The 22,376-nt window shown below is 50.6% G+C and overlaps 1 protein-coding gene across 7 annotated transcripts in view; it reads left to right on the forward strand.

The window, feature by feature from the left end:
* GATA3 (GATA binding protein 3) overlaps positions 1-17,920 on the forward strand; it is a 30,311-nt gene extending 12,391 nt beyond the window's left edge. For 6 of the 7 annotated variants that reach the window (XM_053225244.1, XM_053225243.1, XM_053225245.1 and 3 more), the window contains 4 exons: positions 821-1,357; positions 6,746-6,891; positions 11,532-11,657; positions 15,761-17,920. In XM_053225244.1, the coding sequence (XP_053081219.1) occupies positions 821-1,357; positions 6,746-6,891; positions 11,532-11,657; positions 15,761-16,045 (1,094 nt within the window). In that variant the 3' untranslated portion in view covers positions 16,046-17,920. The remainder of the gene's footprint in view (positions 1-820; positions 1,358-6,745; positions 6,892-11,531; positions 11,658-15,760) is intronic. The other variant, XM_027073381.2, reaches the window with a different exon arrangement.
* The last annotated feature ends 4,456 nt before the right edge of the window (positions 17,921-22,376 follow it).

Raw genomic sequence — 22,376 nt, forward strand, 5'->3', positions numbered from 1 at the left:
TCTGGTGAAAATTCGCATGTGGCCCTGGGGGAATCACAACTTTGAGGGCGTATGAGGGTTACTTTATTTTTCTTTCTAAAGGACTGGGGAGAGTGGGAGAGGCAGGGCCCAGCCTTGCAAACTTCCTCCAGTGGTCTGAGCAATTACTATTTCCTTGCAAATCGCGTTTCAGGCCTTGCCAGTCGTGAAGGCACTGCAGAGGGGTCACTTGAAGGGAACCCCCGAAGGCTCCCCCTCCTCCCTTCCAAGCCCTCTCCTTCCTGCACCGGGGCCGGGGAGCTGGGCCTGTCTCCAGGGTCCGAGTATCTTCCTGGTGCGGAGCAGTTGTGCGGCCAGGCTCACCCCTTCAGGCCTCATTATTCACAGCCGACTCTCTTATCAGGCTGGCTGGGATTAGGTCTGGGAAGGGGGACGCTGGGCCATTGATGGAAACCAATAAATCAAGTCGGGCTCTGGAGAGGGACTGCAGGGATGCCATTCAGAAAGAGTATCTGGAGAGTCCAAATAAGCCCAGGGGCCGTCTCCACTCCCTCCCAGCACCTCTCGGGTGTCAGACCCAGGCCCTTCGTGCTGCTGGATCTGATGGGACATTGGTGTGGCACAGATGGGTGTAGAGGGTGTGCTGGCCAAGGTACCGGCGGGCCGGCCTGGACGAGGGCGCGGGCCTGCGCCCGGGACTCTTTGGGACTGCCCGGCGGGGAGGCTGGGGTGGAGGGGAGGAACCCCAGATGCGTCCGAGGGCCCCCCCACCCAAGCTGCTCTCACGGGCATCTCTCTCCCTCTCTCCCTCCCTCCCCCTGCATCCCCCGTCCCCGCGCAGGGAGTCAGGTATGCCGTCCGCCTCTGCTGCACGGATCCCTGCCCTGGCTGGACGGCGGCAAGGCCCTGGGCAGCCACCACACCGCCTCGCCCTGGAACCTCAGCCCCTTCTCCAAGACGTCCATCCACCACGGCTCCCCGGGGCCCCTCTCCGTCTACCCCCCGGCCTCGTCTTCCTCGCTGTCGGCGGGCCACTCCAGTCCGCACCTCTTCACCTTCCCGCCCACCCCGCCGAAGGACGTCTCCCCCGACCCGTCGCTGTCCACCCCGGGCTCGGCCGGCTCGGCGCGGCAGGACGAGAAGGAGTGCATCAAGTACCAGGTGCCGCTCCCCGACAGCATGAAGCTCGAGTCCACGCACTCGCGGGGCAGCATGACCACCCTGGGAGGGGCGGCCTCGTCGGCCCACCACCCCATCACCACCTACCCGCCCTACGTCCCCGAATACAGCTCCGGACTCTTCCCGCCCAGCAGCCTGCTGGGGGGCTCCCCCACCGGCTTCGGATGTAAGTCGAGGCCCAAGGCGAGATCCAGCACAGGTAGGAACCATCTCCGCTCCCCCCACCCCTACGCGCCAGGTCCTTTCTCCTCCCCCCACCTCTCCCTTCCCCTAAATCCAGGGCAGGGAGGAGGGAGCTAGAGTCTGGCCCCTCAGGGGAGCTGGCTGGTGTTCCAGGCCCTTCTGAGATTTGATTTCTTCCCATTCTTCCAGCGGGGAAAGAATGAGGTGTGTCCTATCTCATTCCAGTCCTCCGAGCAGAGGGGAAGTGGGATCCAATTTACCTCACCCCCTTGAGCTGGAAAGGAAAAAGACAAACAAAAACAAATACCCTGTCCTGCCTGCCTGGGGACCTCCGGGTTCTGCCTGTAACCTTTAGTCCGTTTCCGAGACCAAATGGGAAGCCGAGGGAATAAATCTTTAGTGTTTAATGCTGAAACGAAACCTTAGCGAGCACAGGTCCGTCCTGTGACCGCCCCCTCCCCCCTTGGCCTCTGCGGCTGCCTCTTCCTCCAGGCTGAGCTCGGAGGGGTTCCTGCCGACAGGACAGCCCCTCAGACAGACGTGTATGATGAAGGCGTGGGGATATTTGGGAGGGGGTGGTCGGGACCCTGGCAGAAACAGCAACACGCGTTCTTGGCATGGAAAAGGGGGCTGTCATCCCAACTTCTGAGAGAGAGGGGGGCTCTGCCCTGGGGAAACCGGAAGGCAAATCAGAAGGCAGATGGACCAGCTACCTGAAAGTGGTAACGCAGGCAGGGGCAGGGGGGTGGAGGGCGGGAGGGTGAGGGTGGTGGTGACAGGAAGGCGTCGTAGGACCTAGTCCTCCCCTGAGCTGAAGCCAGAAGAGGTAGGGAGGACTGAACAACATTCCCCAGGTGTGAGTCTCTTTTGCTTCCTCCGCACATCCTCCCTCAAACGAGCACCCCCTGTCTAAACGCGCGCTGCGTTTTATTCTCTTGGTGTAGACGCTTGCTGTAGAAAACAAAACAAGACACCCAACCCCCACAAAATATCTTGGCTTTCAAAATAAAATAATCCGTCGCCAACGTTGCTCGTAACCAAAGAGGCCGAGAGACCTCGGGATTCTCTCCCTTGAGCTTTAACTGTATTTTAAAAAGACGATTTTTTCAAAGAGGGTTCTGTCTCCTCCGGTGGCTCCGTTTCAGGGGTGGCTGTTTCTGTCCTGGCTCCTTCCAACGTCTCACCTCTGCCCTCTATCTATAGAGCTCCTAACATACAGAGACGGGATGAAGATCCCTCGCTCTTTTAGGGGTAGGATGAGCCGTCTTGACACAGGGTTTGCAAAACCCCGGTTTCAGAAACTTCCGAGGGAGGACCCTGGGAGCCCAGTGACCATGAGATCACTTTTCAGGGTTTTTTGTTTTGTTTTTTTTTTTTTTTCCAGGGTGACATTCACTCTGACTGCCTGGGCAGGACTGTCTCTATTTAGTTGATATGTTTTAGCTAATCCAATTATTTTCAGACTGCTGCACGCGACAGTCGCATTGTTTATCCCGCGCCAGGAACTTTAATAGAGTCCGGATGCGTTAGGCTGACAGAAGAACTCAGACCTGCGTGTTCAGTACATGAAAGTCGGCAGAGGGAGAGGGAGGTAGGCTAGCTGGTGGAGTCTACGAGAAAGCAAGAGGAAGGGAGACCGGGCGGAGGAAAGTGGCCACGCTGCCTCGCCGCCTCGCCAGGGGCTGGGCTGGGGTGTGGGGTGGAGGGTTCGAGAGAAATGGGGTTCGGCTTTGCTCAGAAAAGCCGGGATTAGGTCAAGGCTTTGAGGACTGATGGCACAGAGAGCAAACCGGTGCATTTTGAGGTTAGCGATGGGATTTTTTTTGTTTGTTTGTTTAAAGTTATCTTTTCTGGGAGGCGCCAAGTTTTGGGGGCAGGTCGTGGTATCTGAGGCCGGCGTGGTGGTTTGTGTGTGTGTGGGGGGGGGGGAGGGGACAGAGCAGAACGACTTTTCCAAGAGCCTCTGGTTTCTCGCCCTCTGCGTCTACACCTTCAGTCTTCGGAGAGTCATTTCCTTTTTCTCTCCCTCTTTCCCCTGAACTTTTGGGGGCGGGTTGGGGGGGGGGGAAGAGCCGCAGTTACCCTAAACCAGAACCAGGAGCACCTATGCTCCTATTATTATTATTATTATTGTTATTTTTATCATCTACTTTTTATATCTTGGGGGAGGAGGGAGAAGACAGAAGACATTGCAATCTGGCTTTTTACTTCCCCCTTTTTATCCCTCTCTCACAGTCAGACACCCCAGAGCAGCCCATCTGGGCAGCCAGGGAGCTGGGACTTTCGGGAGTGTGGGAGCGGGAAGGAGGGTTTCCAGACCCTTCTGGGTAAAGGGGGTGTCAGTGGCACACTTCTCTTGAGGATGGAGTTCTCTGGGTTTTAGTGGTCGCTTTTTTTTTTTTTTTCAAGTCTTCTTCACAAACGCACTTGCCGAAGGTGGAGACGGGAGAAGGGAGGGTTGTCACCGTTGGGAGAAACGGTTGAACGGTGGTTAGGGCACCTAGTGCTTTTTTAACGCCCGCCCAGGCTGTCAATGCTGGGTCTCCCTCCACAAACAAAAGACCAAGCCTTTTAGCAAAGAGGCCAGTTCTCAGCTGTCCCTACCCTTGTCTGATCTCGGGCATCTGGAAGCCTCTGCGCGCACCCCCCCACCCCCCCCCCCCCCCGCCCCACCCTTCTGTCCAGCCCAGTTTCTCAGGATTTCAGTTGGAGGCCAGGGGGTGTTTGAAAATGGCGGTCGAATGTCAGGAGGCCTCTGTGGTTCTTGTCACCTAAGAGAGAGGTGTCTGTCTGAACAGCTCACACCAGGCAGTGAGCGAGGAGAGGGGAAAGAAAGCAGGAGACAGTCGGGGCCTCCGTGAGGAAAATCGGTTGTTTGGCAACAATGAGAAAGGGGGGAGAAAATAAGAAAAACCCAGACAAGGCAATCGCAAACTTGCGGAGTGAATCAAGACAGAAAATTGCTCTAGTGTGCAGAGCCTCGCTGAAGAGGCAACCGTTGCTCTTGTTTGAAGGTCCCTCTGAAAAGGAAGCTGTCACCCTCCCCACTGCCTGACAGAGGAAAGGAAATCTGACTGCTCACGTCAGGCTGGGAGATCCCCCAGCCCAGGTGCCTAGGAACGGGGCTGCCCGCCCCACACCAGCCGCAGGGAGACTCCACCCCAGCCTCTGCCCAAGCCCCTGCCTGAGCCCCTGCCTGAGCCCCGGGAAGAAAGGGACAGAAAACGTGGGCACCTGAGAGGCCCCGTCTCACCAGGTCACGGGGAGTGGGCCTGGGGGCCGAGCCAGGGCCTGTCATCCCAGGTGACAGCCAGACTGCTGTCACCCCAGAAGGGGCCGACCCAGTGCCTACTTGGGGCCCGTGGCCCACCCGCCCCCTGGCTGGCACCTCCTTGACCGCTTGCCCTTTCCTCCTTCCTCCCTGCCTCCCCCTCACCTGCCCCCGGCCTGGCCTCGGCTTCTGACCCCAGTGCAAGGTGTCTGGATGTAGTTCAGTCCCCAGCCTTTTTGAGGTCTGGTGGAAATGGTGGACATCTGCCCATGTGCTCCTGGAACACTACTGCCCGTGTTTGTAATAACCTCAGGGGCTCTTGGGAGGCTCTCTGTAGACCTTTTATGGAATTTGGAGGAAAAAAATATAGAATTTCTCTTAACTCCCTATGTTTTTTTTTTTTTTTGCAAAAGGAAAATGGACAAAAACTATTCAGTACCATCGTGAACTCCAATGTCAGGCAAAACCCCTCCATTTCTGAAAGTCTTTTTCCTTTCCCAGAACCTGTCCCTAGAGGAAAAAAAAAAAAAAACACCACAAAAAACAGGCTTATAGATGTGAACCCCTCCCCCCGCCCCCCAAGTTCTTCATACTTGGTTTAGGGGTTTCCAAAGGCCAAACAGGTCCCAGAGCCCTCGAGCCAGCCTTGTTCTCCTTGTACGGGGAGCCGGCCAGATTCCCAAGCAGCCTGCCCGGTTTTCTTCCTCCACCCTGTCTCCCTGGTGGTTTGGAGTTAGCCGATTAATCTCCTAAAACGAAACAACCTTTGGGGGCACATCTTTCTCCCCTTCCTTCCTCCCAAACCTGCCCCCTGGCGCCTCCAGAGAAAGTCCCCTAGAGAGACCAGCTCTGGTGGGGCCCCTGGCTCCTGCCGGCCCTCCGGGGGTCGGGGGGTGGGGGGTAGGGGGGGAGTAGGCGTGAGGGGGCTTCTCCCGGTCTGGGGTGTGGCCTGCGGAGCCACTGGTCCACACCTGGCCTTGGAGGATGAGGCCCCCCCAAGAGCTGGGCAGGTTCTCCTAGAAACTGCCTCCCCTTCCTTCTCCCGAAGAAGTTGCAAAGAAATCAGGGACTGGACTCTCCCTTGTGGTCCTCAAGTGCCGTTTTGAGGGAGTCTCTCCAGCAGCTTTCCCTCCGGAGATGGGTCTGGGTCACTCTCCCTGGCCCTTGAGTGAACCGGCCTGGCCGGTTTTTTTGTTTATTTTGTTTATTTGTTTTTTTGGAAAAAGGGCAGCTGTAGAGAGGCCTAGGTTAAGGAGCCGACCAGGAGCCCCCCCCACCCCAGTTTTCCTGAACTGGCCTGTTCTGATCTTGCCCCTCACGCTGCTCTCTTCCTGCCAACATCTCCAGGGGCCTTGCCTGCAGATTGCACTGTTTCCAACACCTCCTGGCCTGGTCCAGCTGGGGTCACACTTACCCTTCAGTCTCTGGCACAGTGGCTGGAAAATTCTAGAAAACCTTGGCCTTTTCTGGAGAGAAAAAAGATGGTGGGAGAAATGAGTGGATCCCGCTGGGTCTTCATCTATTACTTGCCAGCCAGGGACGTTTGCAGTTTTACTGGAAGTAAAATCTAAAGCCTGGGGTCCTAAAATCAATCAGCCGATTGATCGGTCTATTCATCTATTTATTATCTGTTTATCTATCTCGCCATTGATTACTCTTTCCTTTTCCACCACCGTCCTAATCTCCGTGGTTGAATCAATCTGCGGAGACAGACCCGGCGATGATAACGAGGCACCTTTATTTTCCTTTGAAGGAAATGAGTGGAATGTTTTGCTCTGCCGTTGCCCAGGCCTCAGAATTTTCTCAGGGAACTATTTCAAGTTCAAATCTGCCTTCCTCCTTGGCTGTGCCTGATCTTCCTCGTCAAGTCAGGCAGCCCCAGAGCAAGGTCCTGCTGCCTTTTCTTCATGTGTCCCTTCTTGAGGCCAGAGCTGAATGTGGACGGGGCCACACGGTGACCCTTGTCCACTTGGGAGCCACCTGGAGGGAGGTGGGGGTAGGAAGGTTTCCTAAAGGAGGGAGAAGAGAGAAAGTTCTTGATTCTACTTTCCTTCCCTCGTTCCGAGGGAGCGCTGTCAGCTTTTTCTGTGTGTTTTTCCTCCATAAGTGACTTATGTGTGATCTTGTTTCCAGAAGGCAGGGAGTGCGTTAACTGTGGGGCCACCTCCACCCCGCTGTGGCGACGTGACGGGACCGGGCACTACCTGTGCAACGCCTGTGGGCTCTACCACAAAATGAACGGACAGAACCGACCCCTCATCAAGCCCAAGCGAAGGCTGGTGAGTCCCCCCAGAGAAGCACTGATCTAACACTAACCATTGTGTGTTGTTAATTTCCTCTCTTCAGGAAGGAGAGCTTTCTGCAGGAAATTGGCAGGACAGGCTCAAAATCATGTCAGCTTGCTTGGGATAGTTTTTTTTTTTTTTTCCCCCCTCCCCTTTTCTTTTCTCAAGTTAGACATACAGAAAAGCTCCCCCTCTTTTTCGTCTTGACAATTCCTAAGTCCCTTACCAAATTTTTAAGGATGCTGGCTTTCTGGTGATCGAATCCCTAATGTATTTACATGAGAGCTTTAACGGGACGCGAGCAAGCAATGTAAGATTCGCGGATAATCACTGTGACAGGTAGGACGCAGACGGAATGTTCTAGCCACCATCTAGGACGTGTCCCTAAGTGCCAGGGCTCCTAGTGAGCACGGTCTCAGTGCGCTTCCTTCGTGCCGTGGATGAGTCTCATGAGCCCATGCTTGAAGATTGATGGGGCCAATTAACTGAGTTTCTCGAGCAGCAGCCAGTGAATCTGGCGGAGTTTGCCTTCTTCCGTGGTCTTGAGAATTGAGAACTTGCCACAGCTAATTCCTTTGGGAAAAACTTGTGTGATTCCCGTCCTGCCTCTTGGTCTCCTGTCTCCTGCATTTGGTCTTAGTTTCCCTTTGAACTCCTGTCAGTAGGGTGAGGGTTTTTGATCCCTGCTTCTTTCTTTCTTAAATGTCTCGACCTTTAGGAATAATACTCAAGGAAACCTGGCACCACCAAACATTCATAAAGAAAATCAACAGAAGTTCATTTGTAAGCTTGTCTTTGGTACCTCAGGCTCGGATTGAGTACCAAGTGTATGCAACAGACAAATAAAAGCAGGCTTGGCAAATGACAACCCTAACCACAGTCAAGAGATCAAAATGCTTTTTGTGGTGATGACATTCACCAAGCAGAGAGGGGAGGAGGGGAATTTCCCCACGCAGATTAATGGATAAAGGTAGCATCCATCAAATTCTAAGGGTGTGTGTGTGTGTGTGTGTGTGTGTGTGGTGACGGGGGGGGGGGGGGACAAATCTTCTGTATTCTTTTCAAAGAATTATTTGTCATCTCCATCAGATTTTAGTGCAACTCAACACCTTTCGCATCCTTTTCAGAAGGAAAAACTTTCTAGGGATGGAAGTGCCCACGTGACTTTAATTTTTGGCGATCCGTGGTCTCTAAGCTTTATTCCTTCTGATCTTTGCCCCCTTCGCCAGCCTTTCTCAACCTCCCCCTGCTTGTCCCCATGCACTTGGGTTTTTCTTTTTTTTTTTTTCCTTTCTCTCATGTGCAAAGCTAACTTCCTAGGAAAAAGCTGCCGGATATCTGAGCACTGGAGATAACTCATAAACAACAACTCAGCTTCCCCAACCTAAACATCAAGATGTTTGAACATATCAGAACAAGACGTGTTTGAAAAAAAAAATGGCTGGAGGTGTTAGCACAGAATGAATATGATCGCACCACAAAAGAATGTTCTGAATCACTCAAAACCTGGCCTTAGTAAGAAAAAAAAAAAGAAAGAAAGAAAGAAAGAAAGAAAGAAAGAAGGAAAGAAAGAAGGAAAGAAAAAAAAGTAAGAAAGAAAAAAAGAAAGAGAGGAAAAGAAACATAACTAACAACAAAAACTTTCTCGTTCAAATAAGTCATGGTACCATCAGCATAACTGGACTTTTTTTCCGAGGTAAAAAAATAAAGAAGGAAAAAGAGGGTGTCAAGTCTCAGACGATGGGCTGAATGATGAGTGAGAGTGCGTTTGACATTTTCTTGGGGTTTCTACTGTCTGGGCAGATCGCATAGGAAGGCTCTACGTGCATTTTATAGACGTGTGTCTTCATTCATCTTTCATAAGTCTCCAGAACTCTGAGTAATAATTTCTTTTAATTCCGGAGTTCATTGGCTGTCGCATTTAAAGTGTCTTTTCTTTCTTACTCATCTGTTCTGGGTGGTTTTACATTTTTAGTTCCATAGAATTCATTTGCTCCAGAGAGCGACTCAGAGCAAGCGCATTCAGGATAGAGAGCTATTTTTTTTTCTCCCCCGTCCTTAGATGTATTTGACTTCTGAGTACCTAGAACTTTCTTTGTCTTCTTTCCTATAATGCCTGTTCCTTCGTGCCAGTGCCGTGTCTCCGGTTTGCTATTTTTGCTTTGCACAGTTGCAGATTCAATGCAGAACACCCAGCCCATCCTGGAGCTAGTTCTTATGCATGATGCCTGTCTAACACTGAATACACTCCAGCAGGAAAGAGAAGAGATGACTGCAGAGAAGATCCATACGATATTTTTTCCCTCGTGTTGCCAGGTTTTCCGTGTGTCTGAGGGCTCTCTGAGTAGTTTGCTTTATTAATGTACTTTGTCTCCTGCTAGTGAACCAAACACTGTGGCTTTTAGAGGGTCTGTATAAATTCGCCTAGAGTCTGTGGACCAGAGACGTGTTCTGAGGCTGCTTGTATTTATGTGACTGTCACTATACGGGGAGGGACTAACACCAGGAACCTCATCGTCTGGAGCTTGAATTTGACCGGCTGGCAGTGTGTGCTTGGAGTACACATTTAAAGTTGCTGAGCTGGGAAATCTGGTGCCTGGGTAGATATTAATCTACTATATCTGAGTATCTCTTTTAAAGAAGAAAGTACAGGAAGATAGTAATAATCACACGATAACATCATTGTCAGAATCATTAAGCGCTGATTTTGTGTATCATTTTCTTCCCAAGAGCATGCGAGTGAAAGTTATATGCGTCTCAGCTTAGCACATTTCATCGAGGCAGGTGGGCATGGGCATCTAGAGGAGGTCAGGACTATGGTGAATTATTCCAAAACGGGCAGCCGGAAAGTAGAACTTTTTTACTTATGACAGATGAGAGATGTTTTTTTTTTTTTTAAGTTATTAAAACATTTTTTTTAATGTTTATTTATTTTTGAGAGAGAAAGCCAGGCAGTGAGTGGGGGAGGGGCAGAGAGAGAGGGAGACACAGAATCCGAAGCAGGCTCCAGGCTCCCAGCTGTCAGCACAGAGCCCGACTCGGGGCTCGAACTCCTGAACCGTGAGATCATGACCTGAGCCGAAGTCGGACGCTTCACCGACTGAGCCGCCCAGGTGCCCCGAGAACTATTTTTAATTCCTAGTTTTTTAGAACACAGAAAATAAAGAATTACCGAAAAAAAAAATCTAAAAAACAAACGAAACCCATGACCCTGCCATGGAAGCTTCCAGGAAGAGGAGCACGTCTGTGGGACAATTTAGTGGTGTTAAAGGAGGGGAGTCAGTCGGGTTAATTGAGAATTTCCACCAGGGTTCCCATAGCTGGCAACTGCCTAACTTTTTACTTGATAAAATATTGATGGAAAAGCACACCACGATCCCTATGTTCCAGGCTTTTATAAACATGCCAGAACTTTCTTGATCACAGATAGCTGAATTCTTGTTCTTTCTCTTGCTTTTGATAATATATTTGAGTCCAGAGCAGGGAATACTTCTGCAGTTAAAACTTTCTGTTTATATCAGGGGATGAGGGGTTGACAGCAAAGGTAATAGGTCCAACTTCATTTTCTCTGGAAACTTTTTGAGTTAAAAAAAAAATTTTTTTTAAAGCATGGACGTCGAGAATAGCACCCTTGTAAATTTACGTGCATCAAAAAGCGAAAGAAAAATCTCCCTCTTCAAGGAAATGAAGGCAGTGACACAACCGAATAATTCAAATTCAAGCTGAGTCTGACATCTGACCTACAACTATTCTGCCCTGTGAGCAGCGAGTAGGAAATACCTAATTTCACAAAGGTGAAATGAAACGAGAGCTGGGCAGGGAGGTGTTCTGTTGATGAGCCGAATTCTTCGTGCTTTTCAGTTTGTCTCCTGAGCTGGAAGCCAGCTAAGGGGAGTGAGGGTGGCAGTCACCAGGAGTGACCCGGCCTGGAAGGATGGGCCGGTGCCGGTTTGAGGCTTGGGCGTCGTGCTTGGTGCTTCCTAAGAGGGCAGGTCCTGTGAGCTCCACATGTGCACACGCGCACACACACACACACACGCGGACACTCTCCTACTGTGCTGGCCCTCTGTTCTCTTTCTCATCCAGAATTTCTTCGTTTGGGATCTGTCAAGTGCTCTCGATGTTTGGGCTTCCTCTTCTTGTGCTGTTTGTGCGTTGTGATGGGCCGGTCGCCTCGTGGAGAATTGAGAATTGCTATTTTCACAGTTGCCCTTGACAAAGACCCTCCCCCCCCCCCCCCCAAGAGCCCGGTACCAAAACGAATCAGGTGAATTCCGCGTTGCCACCCATAAAACTTAAACATCTGGCGACCAGGGAGGTGGCGTGGGCTCTCGGACCCTCTGGACCCCAGCCTGGGGAGTGGCAGGCTACGCCCTGACCACCAGACCACGGTCTGACCTGCTCTCGTCCAGCGATCACCTGTAGTTTTCTTCTTGAGGCAGCTTTTAGGGGTCTTTGTTATTTTCATGGGGGCCACTTACTAGGTTTGATTTCAAGGACAATGACAATTTTTTCTTTTCTTTTCTTTTCCTTTTTTTTTTTTTTTTAAGTCTGTCTCCGTAGTTCCGAAAACACATTTAACATCTGGTTTGATTTTACCCTCCCTCTCCCTCCCTCTCCGCCCCTACTCCCAGTCGGCAGCGAGAAGAGCGGGAACGTCCTGTGCAAACTGTCAGACCACCACTACCACTCTCTGGAGAAGAAATGCCAACGGAGACCCCGTCTGCAACGCCTGTGGGCTGTACTACAAACTACACAATGTAAGTGTCACGGGGCCGGGACCGGCGGCCGGCCGGGGGGGGGGGGGGGTGCACCCAGGAGACACCGTCACCCGCCGCAGGCTTCCTTCTGCATTTGATGGCCGTCCTCCGGGCTCAGCAACAGGCCTCAGGTGAACAGTGCAATAGGGAAGCGACTTGGCACAACGCGGCCGTGCGGAGGCCGGAGAGCTTGGGGCAGAGAATGACGCGGGTCCCCCAGGTCGGTGTGGACGATGCTGTGCGATGCAGCGCCCCGGCGTCCGCGGTGGGCCCGCTCCGGGCTTCCCCGTCCTCCCTTGGGAAAACAGTGATAGCGTGGTGTTCCTGAGAGTTTCAACTTTTTGCAAGAGAGAGAGAGAGAGGGCACGCAAGAAAGTGTGGTGCGTGGCACAGGAAGTCTTCAGACAGAGGACAGTTCGGTGACTCAAAGGGGCAGAAGCCTCTTCACCTCTGTGGTGAATTTTAAGTGGATTCTCAGCCGCAAAGACATGGAATGAAGCGTCTGCGAGATGTGGCCAAGGTGTCTTTGTCCTAAGCAGCAGAGAACGGAGGGAAGCAGTGGAGTGAGGGAACCTCTGGAGTGAGGTTATCCAGAGAGCAGGGTTGAAAGAAACCCTCGTTTCCTCTTCTGTGTTGTGTGAGCAGAGTGAGCAGAGTTGCCCGTCAGTCACCTGGGCTCCGCTGGGTCATTTCTGGTCTTTTCACTGGGGGTCCTCCCGGTTTGCGATATGTTTACGTTAAAAAAAAAAAAAAATCCTGGATTTTTTTTTTTTTTTTTCCCTGAAATAACTCCAGCTGACAGGCCATGACCTAATGAGGCTTGAGGTTCAATTATTCCCAGAGGAAGAAGGACCATTTCTCTCTCTCCGGCTCTCTCTCACTGTCCTCTTTTGCTCTGATTCTCCTAAAGCATCTTTGCCGGTGTGACTTTGGCGGAGGCCACGGCGGTACGGGGAGAAGGCGGGCGTCTTGCTCAGGGCCGTTTCCGTGGCACGTTCACCCTAGCTGGGAGTCGGGAGGAAGTTCTGCTTAGAGTTTTGCAATCCCAGAGAGCTTCTCAGGGTGGTCCCGGCATCCCGGTCTCTTTTTGCCTCTTGGGAATAAGCTCCTGCGATTTCCCAGGGACCCCGCAACCTTCATGTGCCTGCCTTTGGGGTCATCCCCTCCTGACTTGGTCCCCGTGCAATGCCCAGCACAGCGGAACTGGCCTTTCTAGTTCTTGTCTCTCAGATCCTCCGAATGCCGTGTATACCTGTTTATCAGCAATGAAACCCTAGTTCCGTTTTCACTTTGGGGACGCACTTGCTCACTGCAGTGGAGATAAAAAACAGATTTGTGATTAAAATCTGGAAGGTTCGGGGCATCAGAGTTTATGGGCTAGCCAGTCATCAGCCCAGCCTCTCCGGTTGCTTTTGGCTGTAACTCATGGTTTTCAAAGAACTTTCAAGTTACTTGATTACCTTTGAGCCTCAGGTAGTCCCATGATGTAGACAGGGCAGAAATTATTCTATTTCCGTTGTACTGGAAGAAGTTATGACTCAGAGAATCAAGTGTTTTGTGCAAACGGACATGGCTGATGGAACGGAAGAGCCGGGCAGGACCGATTTCCGAGCAGCACAGGCCTTCCGGGGAGGTCAGTGGCGTCAGGACTGATAGGGACCAGTGGAAAGTGAACACTTTCTCAGTTCAGGATGTGCCAGAAGTTCAGTTCAAAGCAAGGAATTGTCTTTCCTATTCCCAGAGGAGCCCGGGAACGATGGGAAGTTACCCAGCTCTAAATTTCTCTGACGACTTAGCCACGATGAGATACGGGCTCAGTTGTGTCCAGTCTAAACAAAGTTCTGAAGGAGATCGATTTCTCATCAACTCAAAGAACAGTCAGGGAACCCTCTTTGCTGCTCCCTCCTGGGAGAGAAACTTGCTCCCCTGGCCAGCATGGTTTTTCTGTCTTCGCTGGTTTCGCAAGACCTCACAGAAGGAGGCAATTGATGTGTATTTAACGACAGGAGATTATAATCTATTAACGTTCTCATCACATCATGTTTTGTTATGCCCACCTGGATACCTGTATATGTTTATGTATAGTTCCTTTCCTCTTATCTAGGTGTTTCGATAACTACCTATCTCAGGATCAGTGTCTCTAGGTGGCGTTGAGACTAGTTATCTGGGTCTGTGCTGCTATCTGGGTAACTAGATATTATATTTAGATATCTGGCTGTGTATATCTAGATACCGGGTAAAGAGCTGTGTGTCTAGACATTATCTTGGGGGAAGATTTGATGTGACAATAGATTCCTATCACCTCTGTAGTCTGCGTCTTTATCTTGATTGTTGCTTTGAAGAAGGAACCCTGAGATGTGCTTTTGGCAGTGACCTTTTAGCTCTTCTGCCTTCCTGGTGCGAGGGGGGATTGGGTCTCAGCTCCAGCATGTGGCTCTGTGCCCCTCTTCAGGGTGACCTCTCCCAGCTCAGCCTCGGGAAGCTGTGTGTCTACTGCTTCCAGAAACTTGGTTGGCCGCCTCTCTCTCTCGACGGCTGGAGTCTCTCTTCCTGAACTTGCCCTTTCTAGCTTTGGGAGTGGACAGGTAGATCCTAGAGCCATGAGAGCATGAGGGAGCCTCTTGTCTTTCTCCCCCTCGAGGGCCCGGGTGGAAGATGACACTTGTCCCTGCAGAGTCAGCAACGACCGAGACCCTGACATCGCCTCCTTGAGTTGTTTTGCCACATCCCGACGACGTGTGGCCAGATGTGTGGTCCGCTGTGTGGGGCACCTGTTTGCAATTGAGTTTAATCCCATTCTGACTCCTTGTGGGGAGCGGTCTCTGATGCTCTGTAAAGTCCCCTGTCTTGATTCTGTCTCCCCCCCCCCCGGGAAAATGTATTTTAAAAACAAAACAGACAGAAGCTTCTCGAAAACGGAGAGAATGGCATGCCGCCTCGGGTGCCGCAGACTAGCTGAAGGCCTTTGGGGTAGGGCCTTGCCTGTCTCTTTCCTGGAGCTCGCTCCTGCTGCACAATTTCCAGAACGAGGGTGCCCGCATGCCGGCCCAGTACTGTGCGCCCCAAAGTGGTCGTCGAGTCCTTGGTGACGGGTTGGGGGGCCGTTGGTCTAGTAGAAATGCACAGTCAGAACCGGGCGGGAATTGCAACTTTCAGTCATCAAAGTTGCTGTGACAGGGGCAAGAGACTACCTTGTGGAGAGACCCGCTGTGGCAAAACACCACCCCAGAGCCTTCAGGTTCCAGGGGAAGATCTTACAGCGCCTCTTACTGCGATAAAGCCGGGCAGGAGAGAGGCGACCAAAAATTACTTTGAACAGGGGTGCGACGCTAGTCTGTCAGGGCAGACAGACCTACACCCTTAAGGTCGATTGCGTTGGCTGTGGTTTTATGGTCAGAGCACAGATGTCGGAGAAGGAGACAAGATGTTATTTCCCTCTTGAAGATTCCCCAGGTGCCTCCACGCTCATGAAATGTTCTAAGGAGATTCTAAGGAAATAAGACCAGTTATTGTATTTTCGATACCAGAGAAATGCAGTCCTAGTGGGTGGGTCTCTAGAATACGGTCCCTGGGAACGCAGAGTTTCCCAAGGCAGATTCTCCTCCAAGTCACTGATGTGGACAAACTTAAATAACACCCGGGGAGCCTGGGTGGCTCAGTCGGTTGAGCATCCGACTTCGGCTCAGGTCATGATCTTACGGTTCTCAGATCTGTGCCGACAGCTCGGAGCCTGGAGCCTGCTTCCGATTCTGTGTCCCCCTCTCTCTCTGCCCCTCCCCCGCTCATGCTCTGTCTCTCTCTCAAAAATAAATAAACATTAAAAAAATAACCAAACCCGTAAATGACACCCTCTGCCTGGAACACCTTACCCCTGGTCTCTTGGTTTCTGAGGCTGACAGTCAGTGCTCCTCCACAGACTGGATCTGCGTGACTCCTGGTCCCTGGGAAGGAGACAGGAAGGGGTGGGGGGAGGAGGGGGCCCGGCTGCAAGCAAGACCCCCGGTGTGGGGCAGTCAGAGCAGCCGTGTGGAGGTGTGAAAGCCTGTGTGCCCTTTCAGAGCCAGCCAGAAAGTGTAAAAAAAAAAAAATTGATCTTTGTTTAGATTAACAGACCCCTGACTATGAAGAAGGAAGGCATCCAGACCAGAAACCGGAAAATGTCTAGCAAATCCAAAAAGTGCAAGAAGGCACATGACACGCTGGAGGACTTCCCCAAGAGCAGCTCGTTCAACCCGGCCGCCCTCTCCAGACACATGTCCTCTCTCAGCCACATCTCCCCGTTCAGCCACTCCAGCCACATGCTGACCACCCCGACGCCCATGCACCCGCCGTCCAGCCTCTCCTTCGGACCTCACCACCCGTCCAGTATGGTCACCGCCATGGGTTAGAGTCCCTGCTCGATGCTTCAAGGCCTCCGGGCGAGAGTCCTTCCAGCCCCTTCTACGTGCGTTTTTGCAGGAGCAGTATCATGAAGCCGAGATCCGATGGATACCCGTGTTTTGAAGGCACAAAGCAAAATGACGTCTGCCACTTTCTCAGAGGCGCTCGCTGTGGCCTCTGTGTTCTCAGTCACTGAATCTGGATCCCATTTGTGAATAAGCCATTCAGACTCATCTTCCCTATTGAACAGGGTCTCTCTAGTGCTGTGAAAACAAACAAACGAGCAAGCAACTGAGCTGAACGTTGCATATAACTTATATTGTAAGAAATACTGTACGTTTGAAGAAGACTTTAGGGCATCCGGGGAGCTGTAAGAAAGGCATGAAGGACGCCAAGAATTTTAAGGAATACGGGGAAGTCAAGTGTGGAAATGGAGAAGAAACTAGGTCTGATATTCAAATGGACAAACGGCCAGTGTTGTTTCCTTTCACTGGCCATAGTTGTTTGATGCATTAAAAGAAAAACAAAAAAACAAAAAAAAAAAAAAAAGGAAAAAAACAACAACAAAAAAAAGAAAAAAGTCGTAGGCAAATCATTTGTTCAAAGCCGTGGGCCTCTCTGTATAGGAGAGTCTGTGAGTCCCAGGCAATCAGTGTTACCACTCGCACGATGCCGTAGAGGGGCTCAGCAAGCCTTTTCCGGGCCCACACGCTTTGTGAACAAGTCCCTTGTAATTGTTGTTTGTATGTATAATTCAAAGCACCAAAATAAGAAAAGATGTAGATTTATTTCATCATATTATACAGACTGAATTGTTGTACAAATTTATTTACTGCTAGTGTTAAGAACTACTTTTTGTTTTAATATTTTCCTTCTTTCTCCAGTTTTTTTTTTTTTTTTTTTTTTTGGTTGAATAAACTAGATGACGTTCAGTTGACCTGAGGCGGCTGTGCTCCGGAGGGTCTATTTTCCATTTTGTTCCTTGATGATATTTATTAAATAGCTTCTAAGGGCACAGCAGCATCCGACCCCTCCCTCCCGCACCCCGCAGCCTGTGCTATGAGGGTAGCAGGTGTACGAGCTACCGACGTGCATGTCAGCGACTTGGGCTGGACAGACCGGGTCCTGAGAGCGGCCTGCCTGATTGTTAGCTCCCTGTTGTGTTCTGTGTTAGTGATCACTGCCTTTCATCCAGTCTGTTGGGATAATAATATAAAAGTACACAATAAAGTGAAAATATTTTGAAAACAACCAAGTAACATCGTATCAAAGCGGTGGCCAAGCTCTTCTAGAATCTGGTAGCTCTCGCTAATTTAAACACAAAACCCAAACGTGTTAAGTTAGTGGCTAGGACATCATGCAAACCTCAGATAGTCAACAGGTATTCCTTTGGGAGGCTGGGCGTCTTCAGAGGTCTCTGTGCAGCCCAGAGGCTTTCTCGGGGAGTGGGGTAGGGGGAGCCGGAGTACCTTCTGTGTCCCCTAGTGCGCTGCGGCCCCTCCTGCTGGCCCGCAGGGCCTCGGGCGCCTTGCAGGAGCAGTGGGAAGATTAATTCGTGGAGATGCACCAGCGGACTACAGCTGATGGATTCCTCATGCTTCTCTGAAAGATGTGACGACGCGGGGCCGGTGCTTGAGTTCATCTCTGTTTTCCTTTCCTACTGTTGAATAACACCACAGTGGAGGGTTTATTGGCATGTTTGCGGAACACGAAAATAACCGTTTTTTTGTAACTTACGCTGTATAGTTTCCTTTTACTCTGTTGGCAGAATGTGTAACCATGGCACACATTTTAAAATCTCTGTTAATCGCCTCTCTGCTTTCTTAGCAAATATTTTAAACCTAAGGCTAAATGTTGAAATAAAGGAGTTAGAGACCTACTGAGCTGCAAACTGGAGATCTTACTGGCTCCTGATTAATGACCCGCACTCGGGACGTTGTTTTCAGCCACTTTTGAAGCACCGAGGGCTCCCATCGTCATCAATTGCCGTATTAAATTCGGGAGATTTTCTTGTGTGGTTCCAGTGCCTCAAGACCTGCCACCTCTTTTCTTCGTGAACAGATTTGAGTCCGTGCTCTTTCACCTTAAGAAGAGAGAGTTCAAATTCTTGACATTCTTGGGGCAGGATGGGGGGTGGGTGGGGGCAGTGCGCACACACACGTAGAAAAATCCCAAACTCAGGACGCACACAGCCACGTTGTGTGTTGGGTACTGTGGGGACTCTGGCATCTTTGATCCTACTTCTTCAGAGAAGTGTCCTTTTATCATGCTGTCCGTTGATTGAACCTGCTAAGATATTGCTAGAAGATGGTGTGACAGATCTAAAACATACTGATAACGATGATTCGGTTACTTTTTCGGAGCATTGTCATGTGCTTTCATGGTTTTGTTCTTTTTTTTTTTTCTTTTGACTTCACGTAGAATCAGTAGAAGGCACAATAGAAGATCAGTGTGAGAGAGGGTTTAGTCTAGGAAAACAGAACGAGATGGGGGAGCCAAAATATTGCTGGAATCTTTTTGAGGAAACTGTCGTCCCTAATTAATTTTCAACCTGTTTGACCTCACTTTTGAAATAGTTACCTTCGCTTCTCCCTACGAGGTTAGGTGTGAAATACATGTGCAAATTTGGACCGTTTCTTAAAACCATTTAAAAAGCCAACATACTAGAAGAAAATAAATCACGTAGGGATTGAACACTTTTGCTGTTTACGAACCCCTCGTACATGGTGGTGGAAATTCATGAGGTTAAAATTTGGAATTTAAGCCCTTCTATCACGTTTTCAACAAATACCTAGTGAGCGTCTAGGTTGGCGTCCATTTAAAACCACTTTTTTTTTTTTTTTTTTTAAAGCAGATCAGGAAATAGAGAAACCAAGACTCCAGTGTCTTACTCTACATGTGTGACATTTACATGGTATTCCCCTTCAAGAGCTGTCTACACGCACCGTGGTGAGGCTCCCAGTCCGGCTCTGGGTTATTTGCCAGGCAGACAGAAGGCTGCAGAAGCGGGGACCCCCAGAGCACACCTCTGAGGTGGCTGTCTATCTTCTAAGCCTTTCTTTGGCCTTAAAATCATTTTAAAAGCTTCCTCCTCATCATGGGACTTCATTTTAGTGTTTCCTAATTAAGAACTGTGTGCAGGAAGCAAATCCTTTGCACGTCTGTGTGCCGGACTTGAATTTAGTAAAAAAGATCTGTTCGCAAAATTCAAACCCAGAAACTCAAATGCCATCCTTCCCCCCCACTCCTCTGATACCTTCCCCACAGCAGTGAATTGTCCCATTTACGTTTAAGAGATTTAGAAGCACTATTACTCCATGCTCCCTTCTGTTCCGCACCCCCTCGGTCCTCGACCCCCAATCCACCCCAAGGTCTAGAATTGTCTCTGTGATCTCTCCTGGACAGCAGTCATGATGGACTCCTCTAGATAAATCCCCTTCAATTACCAAGCTAAGCAGAGATTTAAAAATTAATAATAGTAATCACTTGAAAATTAAGCAATAATTGAAAGCCCAAAAGAAAACATTGGGAGCGATAGTACGTGATACATAGTTTTATCCGCGAAGCGAAAAATGTTAACCATTATCCAGAACAGCTGGGTCACACCCCAGCCCCTTCCTGCACCTTCAAATGAACTTCTGAAACACACTTTCATTTTTGTTTATTCCCTCTTGCCCAAACAGTGTGAATACACCCTCAGAGCGGACTTGTCCACATCCTTTGCAAAAGCGCAGTGCAGGGAAAACTTGAGATTTCAGAGAAATTCACTGATCATTTGAATGTAGGAAGACAGCCGTGCGGGAGCCCGAAAGCTTGGGTTTCATCCCTGGCTCTTGCACTAACGAAGAGCAACGGTCTGAGGCCAATTGTTTGATTTCTCTGGGAATCGGCTCTTGATCTGTGTCATTGGACGAGATGATCTCCAAGACCACTGGAGAAGACAAATACTGTGATTCCATTGGATTTCTTTCTTCTTTCTTTCTTTCTTTCTTTCTTTCTTTCTTTCTTTCTTTCTTTCTCTTTCTTTTGAATATCCTTTATTAGGAAAGACGTCCTCACATCACCTTCAGTGTTTTGACCAGCGTATTTTAAAAGCCTAGGGTGGTAATAGTTCATAAGATTCCAGAAGGGTCGGGGTGATTCCACTCCTGGCACAATCTTGCAAAACACAAAATTAACTTATATTTTGTGACTGTCAACCCCGGACAGGGGTGAGCGTCCTAGTCTGCAGATCCCCTGCTCTTTCTGCCATGTGTCTGGGCCCCTCTCGAGGGGAATACACAGGACTGGATTGTCCCGCTGATGTTGGCAACGTGGTTCACATTTCAGTCATCCATTGTGTAAAGAAATTCTGCCGGAATCGCTTACAGGCTATTCTAGGGAGATAGCCAGGGTCCAGCGTTTCATTTCCCCCGGGCCTCCCCCACCCCTCTCCTCTTTGGAGACTGGGACACGCAGAGGAAGGAGATCAACGTCCCCCCCCCCCCAAAGCTCTTCCTTTTGGGGTGCTCTCTACAGATTCTGATGTCTCTAGGTCCTTCCTCACTCACCCTGGAGCTCCTTTGCAGGGGATCCCGGTACATTAGCCACATTGTTTGTGGTGCGTTTTTACAATCCCCTGTCATGTCTGTGTGCAGTTTGGCAGGCTGCACATTGGAGTGGGGATTTGGAGAGCCGGCCCACAGCCCCTCCCCCCAGGCCCCCTGCCCCCTCCTCGTCCACCCCTACAGGACTCAGGCTAAACACAAGGCAGGCATTATAAAGCACTCACCTGTACCTCCCGGCCCAGGCCCGGCCCAAAGATGTGCAAACACCTGGAGGGGAGTTTGTGTTCTAAGGAAGCAGCTCTGGGGGGAGAATGACGCCTCTTAGGGGTGTGTGGACACAGGCAAGGCCATTGGCTCCTGGAACCGGATCCTGATTCGATGAATTGGTCTGAAAGGGACCCCACTGCAGAAACATTGGATGGTGCCCGCACGATGCCTACACTGTTAGGCAGTCCACTAAGAAATCAGCTAATCTGGGCTTCCTTTCTTTTTGGTTTCTGGGCATAAAAACCTCCTGGAAAATGAAAGTTTTGTTTCCTTCCTCGGCTTTCTTGGTTTCTGACTATAAAATTCATTAAGACTTATTGAGCAAACTGGTAAAGTACTAAAAAAAATTTTTTTATAAGGAAAAGAAGCAGAAGAAACTGCAAATTGGGGGGGCGGGGAGCTGCTGTTGAATTGGCCATGTGCAGCCTGATCTTCAATTAGTTTATCTCCAATGCCTTGTCCTATCTGCTGGGCTCCGGCTGGGGGTGGGGGTGAGAGGGGCTCGGGTAGAACATTCGCTTTTTGAGGGTCATTAAAACTCCATCTCCTGAACTGGAAGGGATCGTTAGGTAAAATCCACCTTGTAAGAAGGGGCTGTTCTCTCCTTTCTTATGGTCGGGGGCGGGGACTCTCCTTTCCTTTATTGGGATTTCCATTCCGGAGCCTTACCCAGAACGGCTGGTGTGATGCTCGAACACCGATGAGCCGCTCGGAACACGCGGGGGCTCCAGCCACAGCCCCCAGCCATGGTCATTGCTGCTGCAGCGGAAGCTGCCTGGGACTCACTCCGGCGACTGGGACTCACAGTACTGAGTCAGAAATCCCCCTTCTCTCCTGCAGGCAAACCGATCCTGTGCTGGGCACGTAGGCCGACCTGTCTTTTATAAACTTGAGAACCGAGTGCGCGAAGCCACCTTCTTCTTCACTTTGAACGTCTTCAGCGTTGCAGCAAGCTGGGCCTCCCTCAGAGGATTCTGGATTTCCCAGCGCTCAACTGATCGGGTTCACTCTTCTGAGGACCCGAGGACTCCTGACAAGTGTCTGGACCCACGGAGACCTCCTGGAAGGATGAGGGGACGGGTCATTCGTTCCGTCTGACCCTCGGGGCTCACTCAGCTGGGACAGTTCGAGGGGTCAGAGTGGGAAGATGGGCCGGGAGGCGGCCTTTCGGTCTCCCTAGGCCACCAGACAAAGCTCATAACCCATTAACCTCTCCGTGGAGCGCATGACGTGAGGAAGGAAGGGTGCCCTTCTCCCCAGATGAATCTTCTCACTTAATTCCCAGGAGAGCCCTATTGAGTGGGAAAATTGTTGTCCTTTCGTGGCTTAGGACACCGTGGGGTAGAGTGGGCGTAACTTGCTCAAAGTCACACATCTGCCAAGTGGCTTTGCTTCGACTTGCAGCCAACTGGTTGTAGATCCCACCCCTTGATGGAGGCCCAGCCCCATCGGAGCAGCCAGATCTACGTCGGCAGCCCGGCGAGGAAGTGCCTGGCACATAGGCCACGCTCAGCATTTTGTTGGA

This window comes from Acinonyx jubatus, chromosome B4 (assembly GCF_027475565.1).
Source record: "Acinonyx jubatus isolate Ajub_Pintada_27869175 chromosome B4, VMU_Ajub_asm_v1.0, whole genome shotgun sequence".
In the NCBI taxonomy this organism is placed as follows: Eukaryota; Metazoa; Chordata; class Mammalia; order Carnivora; family Felidae; genus Acinonyx; species Acinonyx jubatus.